Genomic DNA, 12,053 nt, shown 5'->3' on the forward strand with positions numbered 1-12,053 from the left:
TCACACGCACACGTGCCATTCACACACCCACCAGCCGTGCACACACGCAGTCTGGGCTCACGTGCCATTTGCACACGCACAATTCACACGCGCCCAAGCCATGCACATGCAATTCGCACATGCGTGAGCCGTGACCGTGCACACTCAGTGTCCCCGCACGCTCCACACACGCGTGAGCCGTGCACGCCTCGGGCAGTCGTGCAACGGGCGGCCTGAGCTGTGCACATGCGTGTTGGTCCCTGCACACGTTTGCTCACACCCGCCCCCGTGCACACGCGTGTTCCCGGCCCCTGCACTTGTACGGGGTGTCCCCTGCACGGGGGGGAGGGGGGGGGTCCCCATGGGTGGGGGAGGGGTCCCTGGGGGTGCCCTGTCACAAGGTGGGAGTGGGGGTGGGGGCCCCCGTGCCCTCGCGCGCCCCTGCCCTGGTGCACACCCCGTCACCCCCCACAGCCCGTCGCACGCTCAGGTGCTGTCGCATGTCCCCTTGTGCATCCCCTCGCACGGCCACGGGCTGTCGCCTCCCCCCACACATCCTGTCGCACGCCCACGTCCCCTCACACGTCCAGGCCCCCTTGCACGGCCACGTCCCGGTGCATGTAAAGGTCCCGTTGTTGCACGCAGTGTCCTGTCACACGTGTGGGTCCCGTTGCACGGATCAGTCCTGTCGCACACCCATGTCCCATTGCACATCCATGTCCCGTTGCACGTCCAGATCCTGTTGCTGCACGTCTACGTCCCGTTGCACGCCCACATCCTATTGCACGTATAGATCCCGGTGTTGCACATCCACGTCCTGTTGCACGTCTACATCCTGTTGAACGCACAGATCCCGTCCTTGCACGCACAGATCCCGTTGTTGCACGTTTAGATCCTGTTGTTGCACATATAGATCCCATCATTGCATGTTCACGTCGCGTTCTTGCACACCCATGTCCTGTTACACACACAGATCGCATTGTTGCACCATTAGATCCTGTTGTTGCATGTTTAGGTCCCGTCATTGCACATCCATGTCCTGTTGCACGTTTAGATCCTGTTGTTGCACGTTTAGGTCCTGTCGTTGCACATCCAGGTCCCATTGTTGCACGTCCAGGTCCTGCTGCACGTTTAGATCCCATTGTTGCACGTTTAGGTCCTGTTGTCACACGTTTAGGTCCCGTCGTTACACATTTAGGTCCCATTGTTGCACGTTTAGGTCCTGTCGTTGCACATTTAGATCCTGTCGTTGCATGTTTAGGTCCCCTTGTCGCACATCCATGTCCCACCATTGCAAGTCCATGTCCCGTTGCATGTTTTGATCCTGTCGTTGCACATCTATGTCCCGTTGTTGCACGTTTAGATCCTGTCGTTGCATGTTTAGATCCTGTTGTTGCACGTCTATGTCCCATCATTGCAAGTCCATGTCCTGTTGCATGTTTAGATCCTGTTGTTGCACGTTTAGGTCCCGCTGTCACACATTTAGGTCCCGTCGTTGCACGTTTAGATCCTGTTGCACGTTTAGGTCCTGCTGTCACACATTTAGGTCCCGTTGTTGCACATTTAGGTCCCATTGTTGCACGCTTAGGTCCCGTTGTCACACATTTAGGTCCCGTCGTTGCACGTTTAGATGCTGTCGCACGTTTAGGTCCCGTTGTTTCACGTTTAGGTCCCGTTGTCACACGTTTAAGTCCCGCGGTCGCGCGTTTAGGTCCCATCGCTGCACGTCCGGGTCCCGCCGTCGCACGTCCGTGTCCCGTCGCACGTCCGTGTCCCATCCTCGCGCGTCCACGTCCCGTCGTCCCACCTCCGGGCCCCATCTCCTCCTCCTCCTCCTCCTCCTCCTCCTCCTCCTCCTCGTCCCCCTCCCCGGCGCCGCCGCGTCCTCCGGCCGCTCCCCCGGGTCCTCTCGCGGCCCCGCGGCGGGGGGGGGGGTCCCCCGGCGCCCCCCATCACCTCTCCAGGAAGAGCTTGAGGGCGCGGTCGATGTTCATGCGGTGCCCGACGCGGGTGACCCCCAGGTCGATGTAATCCTCCTTGGTGAGCGAGGGCAGGTGCGAGCCGTCGATCTCGTTGTGCAGGAACCGCGCGCGGTGCTCCCCCAAGTTCAAGTACTCCAGCCAATCCGCCACGTCGAACTTGCTCCAGAAAGCCAGAGGTTTGGCCCCGAAGGGTTTGTCGGGGGGCGGGGGGCGAGTGGGGGACAGCGAGCGGGCGGGGGGCAGGTCCCCGAAGGCGCCGGGGCCCCCCCGCAGCTCCAGGAACCCGGCGTAGAGGGGGGCGGCGGGGAGGGTGGGCAGCGAGGCCGGGCGGGGCGCGGGGCTGCCCCGGCGCTCGCTGGGGAGGGTGGCGGGGCTGGGGGCGCGGCGCAGCGGGGGGCGCACCTCCAGCTCCCCCCCCGCGCCCCCCCCGGCCCCCAGCCCCGACTTGGGGGGCGGCCAGTTGGGGAAAAGGGCGACGGCGGCGGCGGCGGCGGAGGAGGAGGAGGAGGGGGAGGAGGGGGGGGGGGGCTTGATGGAGGGTGGGGGGGGGCCGGTGGGGTCGGGGAGCCTGTGGGGGGGGGGCAGGGTTAGTGGGGGGGCTGCAGAGAAACGGGGTGCTGGGGGGCGCCGGGTGCGACAGGTCCCGCACGGCGGCGTCCGCACCCACGGGTGCAGCGGGGGTCGGGGGCGACGCCGCGACGCGTCCATGCGGTGGGTGCCCCCCACCCATGAGGTGGGTGCTGGGTGCGATGGGTGTGATGGGTGCGATGGGTGTGATGGGTGTGATGGGTGTGATGGGTGCGATGGGTGCGATGGGTGTGATGGGTGTGATGGGTGTGATGGGTGCGATGGGTGTGATGGGTGTGATGGGTGCTGGGTGTGATGGGTGCGATGGGTGTGATGGGTGTGATGGGTGCGATGGGTGCGATGGGTGTGATGGGTGCGATGGGTGTGATGGGTGCGATGGGCCCAACACCCCCCCGTCCATGCAACGGCTGCAGCAGCTCCCGGGTGCTGCGGGTGTCGCGGGTGCCCCCCCCATGCGGCCCCTCCCGTCCTCCATGCGCCCCTTCCCGCGCCCCGGGGTGCCCCCCCGGGTGCCCCCCCTTACCTGTGCCTGCCGGGGGTCCCCGCCCGCTCCGCCCCGAAGGGTCCCTCGGCGGCCGCCCGGGGCCAGGCCGCGGCCATTCCTGCGCCGCCGCGTCCGGCCTCTTCCCAGGCCTCCGCCCGCCGGCCCTCGCCCCCCCGGGGCCCCCCTCGCCCCCGGCTGCGGGCCCGCTCGCCCCCCTCGCCCAAGGGCGCGTAGGGGGGGGGTCCCTCTCCCCCCTCGGGGGGGTGGTCGCTGCTGCTGCGACTGTCCACTTCCTCGATCCCGAGTCGGTGACGACGTCGGTGCCTTCGGGGGCCCCCGCCACCCCCCCGGCCCCCGGCGCGCGTCGGGGACCCCCTGGGTGAGGGTGGCCACCTCGCTGTCGTAGGAGGTGAGGCTGGAGGCCGTCGAGTCGCCCACGGGGGGGCCCTCGGGCCCCTCGAAGCTGTTGGCGAATTCCAAGGGGGGGGCAGCGGCTCGGCCAGCAGCAGCTCCTCGTCCCCGTCCACCGAGGGGGCCGGGGGGGGCAGCGCCAGCAGCCCCCCCGCCTCGGCGAAGCGCACCCGCAGCTCCAGGCGGGCCTCGGCGGCGGCGGCGGCGGCGGCGGCGGCGGCGGCGGCGGCGGCGGAGGACGGGGGGGCCGGGGGGGCCCCCCAAGCCTCGGCGGGAGACGGGGGGCGACTCGTGCGCCGGGGGCTGCCGGGGGGGGCGGCTTTGGGGTGGGGGCCGGGCCCGAAGGAGGCGGCGGCTTTTTGCAGCGAGGTCGGGGCCAGCGGCGCCGCCCCCCCCAGCTGCAGCGGCGAGACCCCCCCCGGCAGCGCCGCCCCCCCGGGCTGCAGCGGCCCCGCGGCCCCGGAGCGCAGCGGCCCCGCGGCCCCGGCGCGCAGCGAGGCCACCCCGGGCGGCAGCGGGGCCACCGCGGCCGTCAGCGGCCCCGCGACCCCCGGGCCCAGCGCGGCGGGGAGGGGCGCGACGCCGCCGCTCTGCAGGGCCCCCCCAGCCCCCCCGGCAGCGCCGAGCCCAGCCCCGGCTGCAGCTGCGGCGGCGGCGGCAGCCCCGACGGCAGCGGCCCCAGCCCGGCGCCCAGCGGCCCCAGCCCGGCGCCCAGCGGCCCCAGCCCGCGCCCAGCGGCCCCAGCCCGGCCGTCAGCGCCGCCAGCCCCGGCTGCAGCGGCATCGTGGCCGCCTGCAGCGCCGCCAGCCCCTTGCACCCCCCCGGCGGCCCCGGGTGCAGGGCGGCGGCGGCGGCGGCGGGGCCGGGGCGCAGGGGCGCGGCGGGCGGGGGGTGCGAGGGCGCGGCCACGCTGCTGAAGGCGCTGCCGCCGCCGCCTCCTCCTCCTCCTCCTCCTCCTGCTCCGCCGGCCCCCCCCGCGCCTTTGGCCCCCCGGTACCCCCGCGCCGGGAAAACCTCCCCGGCGAACATCCCCTCGTCGATGCTCTTGGAATGGCGGAGGCGGGGGGGGACGCCGACCCCCCCCACCCCGCCGCCGCCCTCCTCATCCTCCTCGGTGGAGAGGAAGAGCGTGGAGCGCCGGCGGGCGTCCCCCGCGGCCCCCCACTCCCGCCGCGCCGCCCCCACCAAGGCCGCCCCGAACTGGGAGGTGAAATCTAAAGTGGGGGGCGGGGGGGGGGGCGGCCCGGAGGACGGGGACCCCCCCCCAGCTGTCGAGGGGCCATCGGGGGGCCCCCCCGACCCCCCCTCGGCCTCCACGCTGCTGCCGCGGCTGCTGCGCCCGCTGCTGCTGGTGGAGGGGGCCTTGACCACGATGGTGGGGATGGCGATGGAGCTCTTCTCCCCCGGCCCCCCCGCGCCCCCCCCCGCCCCGCCGCCGCCCCCCCCCGCCCCCTCCTCCACCTTCGTTTGCTTCACCAAGGGCCCTTTGCGCCGCAGCGGCTTGGGGGGGCCTCCCACCCCCACCCCTCCGCCGCCCCCCCCTCCTCCTCCTCCCCCGTTCCCCGGCTCCCCAAGTTGTAAAGGCGCCAGGGCCCCCCCCCCGGCCCCCCCCGGGGGGTGGCGGCACCCAGGGGGGGTGGGGGGGTGCTGTAAGGGGGTTCGGGGGGCGAGGTGGTGGGGGGCGGGGGGATGTCGTCAGACCCCGGCACCGAGAGGCTCCGGCTGAATTTTCCGCTGGGGGGGGCCAGGAAGGGTTTGTCCTCCTCGGGGGCACCTGGGGGGGGGGAAGGGGGCATGCGGGGGGGGGTGAGGGGGGACCCAGGCGGACGGGACACCCAGCACCCCCCCCACAATAGGGGTGCAAGCTGTGGGAGGGGACCCAGGCGTCCGGGGGGGGAGTCAACCCCCCCCTAGGGGATACAGGCATCTGGGGCCCCCCCTCACCCAAAAGGAGATGGAGGCATCTGGGGGGGCCACCCCCACACCCCCCCCCAGGCGATCCAGACATCTGGGCCCTTTCTCCTCCCCCCGCCCCGAGCCCCGGGGGTTTGGGGTCCCCCCTCCCACCCTGGGGTGTCCCCCCCCATGTCCCCCCCCCGCGTCCGGCACCCACCGATGGATTTCTGGCGCAACATGAGGCCGTGGGGGGGCCCGGGGGGAGGAAGGGCCGGTCGAAGCCCCCCGGCCCCATGCGATGAGCCTCGAAGGGGCCCTGGGGGGGGGGGGGCGAGGGGGGGGGGTTGTCAGGGGACCCAGACACCGGGACCCCCAACCCCCCCCCCCCCCCCCCAGGATCTGGGACCCCCCACCGCCAGGAAACCCGGACTTGGGAGACCCCTCCCCACTCCCCCCCCCACCTCGGGGGGGCCCCGGACATCCAGGGCCCCCCCCCCAGGATCTGGGATCCCCCCCACCCCCAGGGACTCCCCCACAGTCCTCCCCCACCCGGGGGGGGGGGGGGGGGGGGGCCTCCAGGCATCTGGGACCCCCCCCCGATTTAGAGGAACCAAGTGTCCGGGGGGGACCCCAGGGCCCCCCCCACCCTCCCTGAGCCCCCGGGGGGGGACGGGCCCCCCCCGGCCGCGGGGGCGCTGCCCACCTCGGGGCTGAAGAAGCCCTTGGGCCGGGTCTTGCCCAGGGGGGGCAGGGGGGCCCCCGGCCCCTCCCCCGCGCTGATGCTCTGCTGCGCCGCCGCCAGGATCTCGTCCAGTTTGTCTGGGGGGGCAGGAGTCCGGGAGGGGCCCCCCAAACCCCGGCACCCCCCCCCGAGGGGACCTGGACCCCCCCAAACCCCAATAACCCCCCCGAGGGGACACAGATACCCGGGGGGAGCCCCCCCAAACCCTGACACCTCCCCCCCGAGGGGACCTGGACCCCCCTAAACTCCAACATCCCCCCCCTCAGGGGGCCCAGACCCCCCCCAAACCCCAATAACCCCCCCGAGGGGACCTGGGTGTCATGGAGGGCCCCCCCCCAACCTCCAACACCCCCTCCGAGGGGACACAACCCCCCTCCCAAAACCCCAATAACCCCCGAGGGGCCCCGGGTACCCAGAGGGGGGTCCCCCAAGCCCCAACAGCCCCCCCAGCAGACCCAGGTGTCTGGGGGAGCCCCCCAGGGCCCCCCAGAGGGGACTCAGGCCTCTGGGCCCCCCCCCCCAACTGCAGGGGGCCCCCCCGGGCCCCCCCCTTACTCAGCGCCATCTGATAGACCGTCCTCTTCTTCTCGGTGGCCGAGGAGGGGTCGTACTCTGGGGAGAGGGGGGGCGGTTGGGGGGGCGGCGGGTGCTGGGGGGGTGCTGGGTGCGGGGGGGCGGCGGGTGCTGGGGGGCTTAGGGGGGAGATCCGGGGGATGGGGGGTGCTGGGGGTGGAATGGGGTGTTTGGGGGGGGCAATGGGTGTGCAAGGCCCGTGCGAGCCGTGCACGGTTGGAGGGGGGGGGTGATGAGTGTGCGGGGCGCGTGCGAGCTGTTCATGGGGGGTGCGATGAGTGTGCAAGACCTGGGGGGTGCAACAAGTGTGCAAGGCCCGTGCGAGCTTTGCACAGGGGTGGGGCAGGTCGCCCAGGAGTGTGCAAGACTTGGAGGATGTGATGAGTGTGCGAGGCCCGTGTGAGCCGGGCACGGGGGGGTGATGAGTGTGCAAGGAGTGAGTGTGCAAGGCCTGTGCGAGCCGTGCACGGAGGTGGGATGAGTGTGCAAGGAGTGTGTGATGAGCGTGCAAGGCCCGTGCGAGCCACACACAGGGGTGTGATGAGTGTGCAAGGAGTGAGTGTGCAAGGAGTGTATGATGAGCGTGCAAGACCTGGGGGGTGCCATGAGCGTGCGGTGAGTGTGCCAGACCCGTGCGAGCTGCGCACGGGGGGCGGGGGCACGATGATTGTGCAAGACCAAGTGTGCGATGAGTGTGCAAAGCCCGTGCGAGCTTTGCCTGGGGGTGCCATGAGTGTGCAAGGGGCGTGCGAGGGGCGTGCGCGGCCCCACTCACCGCTCCGCTCTTCCAGGGAGAGACTGGGAGACACGAGAGGCCGTTACGGGGGGGGCGGGGGGGGGGGTCGGGGTCACGGGGGGGTCACAGGGGCGTCAAGTGGGGTCATGGCGGGGTCAAGGACCCCGCAGGGTCAAAGAGGGGCCCTGGGGGGACCCCCAGGACCCCCCATATCCCCCCCCGCCCCCCCCAACTCACCCTTCTCCACTGAGGGGTCGGCAGGGAGAGAGGTCAGAGGTCAGAGGTCAGAAATCCCCCCCCCCCCGTGCCCCCCCAAAAGCCCCTCAACTCCCCACGAGGGACTCCAACCTCCTCAGCCCCCACCCCGACCCCCCCCCAAGAGCCCCGAACCCCCCACCCCCCCCCACGACCCTGAGGCCCCCCCCCAATCTCACCCCGGGACCCCCCAGACCCCCCCGATCCCACCAGCCCCCCCCGGACCCCCCAAACCCCCCCCGGATCCCTCCAGTCCCTCCCGGGACCCCACAAACTCCCCCAGGGCCCCCCCAATCACCGGGACCCCCAAACCCCACCCCGAGCCCCCCAAGGACCCCCCAGACCCCCCCGAGCCCCCATGGACCCCCCCGAGTTCTCCCTCCCCAATGACCCCCCAAAACTCCCCAGGACCCCCCAAAACCCTCCACGGAGACCCCACAACGTTTCCGCCCCCCCCAAACTGCCCAAGGACCCCCAAACCCCTCCCAGAGCCCCCCCCAGCCCCCTCCCGGCCCCCCCCCGGCCCCCCCTCACCCATCTCCTCCAGCTCCGAGGTCATGGACTTGGAGCGCAGGGAAATGGCGGGGGCCGGGAGGCGCCGCGGCTGCGGGGGGGCGGCTGCGGGGGGGGCGGGGGAAGGGGGGGCGGTCAGGGACCCCCCCACGGGGGACCCACGTGTCCAGGCACCCCCCCACACATAGACTCATATCTCTGGGACATCCCCCCCCTCCCCAGAGCCCAGGACCTGGGACCCCCCCATGAACTTGGGTGCCCCCCCTCAATGTGGACCCAGACCTGTGGGACCCTCCCACGGGGCACCCAGGGGACCCCCCCCCATGGGTCCCAGGGCCCCCCCCATGACCCTGGGGCCCCCCCCCATGGCCCCGGGACCCCCCCATAACCCCGGGACGCCCCCCCATGGCCCCAGGCCCCCCCCCCATGGCTCCAGACCCCTCCCCATGGCCCCAGACCCCCCCCCCCATGACCCGGGACCCCCCCCATGACCCCGGCCCCCCCCCATGGCCCGGGACCCCGGTGCCCCCCGGGCGGGTACCCCTGCGCCGGGGTCCCTCGGGGGCCTCGGGGTGTCGCGTCACCATGACGACCTTGACCACCAGACTGTTCCCGCCCTGGCGGATCATGTTGACGACCTGGCGGTGCCCGACCTTGACCACGTTCTGCCCGTTCACCTGCGGCACCAGGACATGCCCTGACACGCCAGAACACGCCAGCACATGCCAGAGCACACCGAGGCACCCTAACACACGCCAGGACACGCCCTGACACGCCAGAACACACCAGCACACGCCAGAGCACACCGAGGCACCCTAACACATGCCAGGACACGCCCTGACACGCCAGAACACGCAAGCACACTCCAGCACACACCAGGACACGCTCTGACATGCCAACACGCACCAGAACATGCCAGCACATAGCAGCACACACCCTGACATGCCAGGACATGCCAACACGTGCTAGGACATGCCCTGACACACCAGAACCCGCCAGCACATGACAGGACACACCAACACACACCAAGACACTCCAGCACACAGCAGGACACACCCTGACATGACAGCACATGCCAACACACACCAACACATGCCAGAGCATGCAGCACATGCCAAGGCACACCAGAACATGCCAAGGCACCCTAACACATACCCTGACATGCCAGCACACACCAGCATATGCCAGGACATGCCAACACATGCCAAAACATGCCAGGACACACCAGCACATGCGCACACGTGACAAGGCACACCAGGACACGCCCTGACATGCCAGCTCACACCAAGGCACGCAAGGACACACCAGCACGTGCCAGCGCACGCCCTGACACGCCGCAGCGTGGCTGAGCACGATGGAACATGCCGGAACACACCTGCACACGTGGGTACACGCACACACACACGTGCACACACCTGAGAGCAGGAGGGGGGGTGCCCGGGGGTGGGTGTTGTGTGCCTGGGGGTGTCACTGTCCCCCCCCCCCGCTGCCAGCAGCCCCCCCCCCGCTGTCACTGTCCCCCCCCGCTGCCAGCAGCCCCCCCCCGCTGTCACTGTCCCCCCCGCTGCCAGCAGCCCCCCCCCCGCTGTCACTGTCCCCCCCCGCTGCCAGCAGCCCCCCCCCGCTGTCACTGTCCCCCCGCTGCCAGCAGCCCCCCCCCGCTGTCACTGCCCCCCCCGCTGCCAGCAGCCCCCCCCCCGCTGTCACTGTCCCCCCCCGCTGCCAGCAGCCCCCCACCTCGATCAGGAAGTCCCCCATGCGCAGCCCCGCCCGCCAGGCACGCCGCCCTCGTCCACGGACTCGAGGTACTGGAGCGCGGGGAAGGCCGGGGTGGGGGTGAACTCCTCGATGGGGGTCTGCGCTGTGGGGGGCGCGGGGGGGTCACGGGGGCGTCACGGGGGGGCGCGGCCCCTCCCCTGACGCAGGGACTCCCCCCGGCCCCTCGGGACCCCCCAAACTCACCCCACGGGGGTACCTAAGACACCCCCGCCCCCTCCGGACCCCAACTCAGCCCAGGGATGCCCTCGGCCCCCCCCAGGGCCCCCCCGGGGCCCCCCAAGTCGCCCCACCAAGGCCTTTGATCCCCCTTCCCCCCCCCCCCAGCACCCCCAGACCCTCCCTGGGACCCCCCGACACTCCTCAGCCCCCCACAAACCCCCCAACTCCCTCAGGGGTCTCACAGGGACACCCCAGACCCCCCCGAGCCCCCCCGATACCTCTGGACACCCCCAGACCCCCCCCCCCCGAGCTCCCCAGACCCCCGGAGACCTGCTGTGACCCCCCAGACCCCCCAGGGACCCTTCAGACCCCACCGAACCCCCCAGATGTTTTCAGGGGCCACTCCAGACCCCCCCAGGGACCCTCCAGACTCTCCCAAGTCCCCCCCCGACACTCTCAGGGGACCCCCAGACCCCCCCAACCGCCCCAGAGTCCCCGAGGCCCCCCCCAGGGCCCCCCCGGCCCCCGACTCACCCTTGGCCCCCCGCAGGACGAAGCCGAACCCCTCGTTGTCCTTTTTCTGCAGCAAAACCGTCTTCTCCTTGATGATGTAATCGCTGGGGGGGGACACGGGGACACGGGGGGGGACACGGACGGGGACATGAGGACACGGGGCCCCCCGGGGTCACAGGGGGTGACCGAGGTGACTCCGTGTCCCCAGGCCCCCCCCCCCGCTGCCGGTGACACGTGCAGACTCGCACACGCGTGTGCACACGTGTCCCCTGGGGGCAGGAGGCCACACGTGTGACATGTCCCTGTGTGCGTGTCACAGCCTGGCCCCACACGCAACCCTGGCACGTCCCTGTGTCCCCATGTGTGTCCCTGTGCCCTCACGTGTGTCCCTGTGCCCCCACGCATGTCCCTGTGCCCCCACGCGTGTCCCTGTGCCACCATGTGTGTCCCTGTGCGTGTCCCTGTGCCCCACGCATGTCCCTGTGCCCCCACACGTGTCCCCATGCCCCCACGCATGTCCCTGTGCCCTCACACATGTCCCATGCACAGACGTGTCCCCACACATGTCTTCGTGTCCCCATGTGTGTTCTTGTGTCCCCATGCACGTCCCTGTGCCCCCCCAACATGTCCCACACGTCCTCATGTCCTCACATGTGTTCTCGTGTCCCCATGCAGGGCGCTGTCCCCATACGTGTCCCCAAGCATGTCCCCGTGTCCCCACACACGTCCCCATGCAGGGTCCTGTCCCCACGCATGTCCTTGTGCCCCCACGTGTCCCCACGCGTGTTCTCATGTCCCCATGCAGGGCCCTGTCCCCATACACGTCCCCATGCCCCCACACGTGTCCCCATGCGTGTCCCTGTGCCCCCCGCGTCCTCACACGTGTCCCCACGCGTGTTCTCATGTGCGCTGGGACAGATCGACCCCCATGCACCCCCCCGCCCCCCCCCCGTGTCCCCATCGCACCGGGATGGGGGGGGGGGGGGGGGGGGGCACAAGCAATGACAGAGGCCGGGGGGGGAGGGGGACAGGGGTAGGACAGGGCGACGGGGGGACACGGGGGGGGGGTCGGGGGGACACGGGGGGGGGCGGTGGGGTGGCCGTGGCCCTGGGGGGGGGGGTTGGGGCGCTGATAGGGACCGGGATGGGGGTGCGGGGGGGAGGGGATGGGACCCGGGATTTGGGGGGCCGGGGCCGGGGGGGCGGTGCCGGGGTCCGCGGGTGCCCCCCCCCCCCCCCCCCTACCTGTAGATGTACCAGACGCTGCGGCGGGGGGGGCCCAGGAGGGGCCAGCTGGAGGAGAGGGGGGGAGGGGCGGCGGGGGGGGGCGGGGGGGGCCCCCAACGGGCCATGGCGCTACCGGGGGCTCTGCCGCATGGCCGGGGCCCGGCGACCCCCCCGGGACCCACCGCGGGGACACCCCGAGGGGTGACACACACCCCC

General features: G+C 71.7%; 1 protein-coding gene across 1 annotated transcript in view; it reads right to left on the reverse strand.

Annotated features, from left to right (window-relative positions):
• Nucleotides 1-1,916: 1,916 nt before the first annotated feature.
• SHANK1 (SH3 and multiple ankyrin repeat domains 1) overlaps nucleotides 1,917-12,053 on the reverse strand; it is a 24,748-nt gene continuing 14,611 nt past the window's right edge. Inside the window, 14 exon segments of the mRNA XM_074929817.1 lie at nucleotides 1,917-2,405; nucleotides 3,073-3,496; nucleotides 5,032-5,218; nucleotides 5,558-5,585; nucleotides 5,588-5,656; nucleotides 6,044-6,159; nucleotides 6,638-6,694; nucleotides 7,427-7,453; nucleotides 8,181-8,264; nucleotides 8,701-8,836; nucleotides 9,897-9,940; nucleotides 9,943-10,020; nucleotides 10,632-10,714; nucleotides 11,856-12,005. Coding sequence (XP_074785918.1) covers nucleotides 1,932-2,405; nucleotides 3,073-3,496; nucleotides 5,032-5,218; nucleotides 5,558-5,585; nucleotides 5,588-5,656; nucleotides 6,044-6,159; nucleotides 6,638-6,694; nucleotides 7,427-7,453; nucleotides 8,181-8,264; nucleotides 8,701-8,836; nucleotides 9,897-9,940; nucleotides 9,943-10,020; nucleotides 10,632-10,714; nucleotides 11,856-12,005 — 1,957 coding nt within the window. The 3' untranslated portion in view covers nucleotides 1,917-1,931.

Source organism: Athene noctua, chromosome 31, assembly GCF_965140245.1.
Source record: "Athene noctua chromosome 31, bAthNoc1.hap1.1, whole genome shotgun sequence".
NCBI classification, from domain to species: Eukaryota; Metazoa; Chordata; class Aves; order Strigiformes; family Strigidae; genus Athene; species Athene noctua.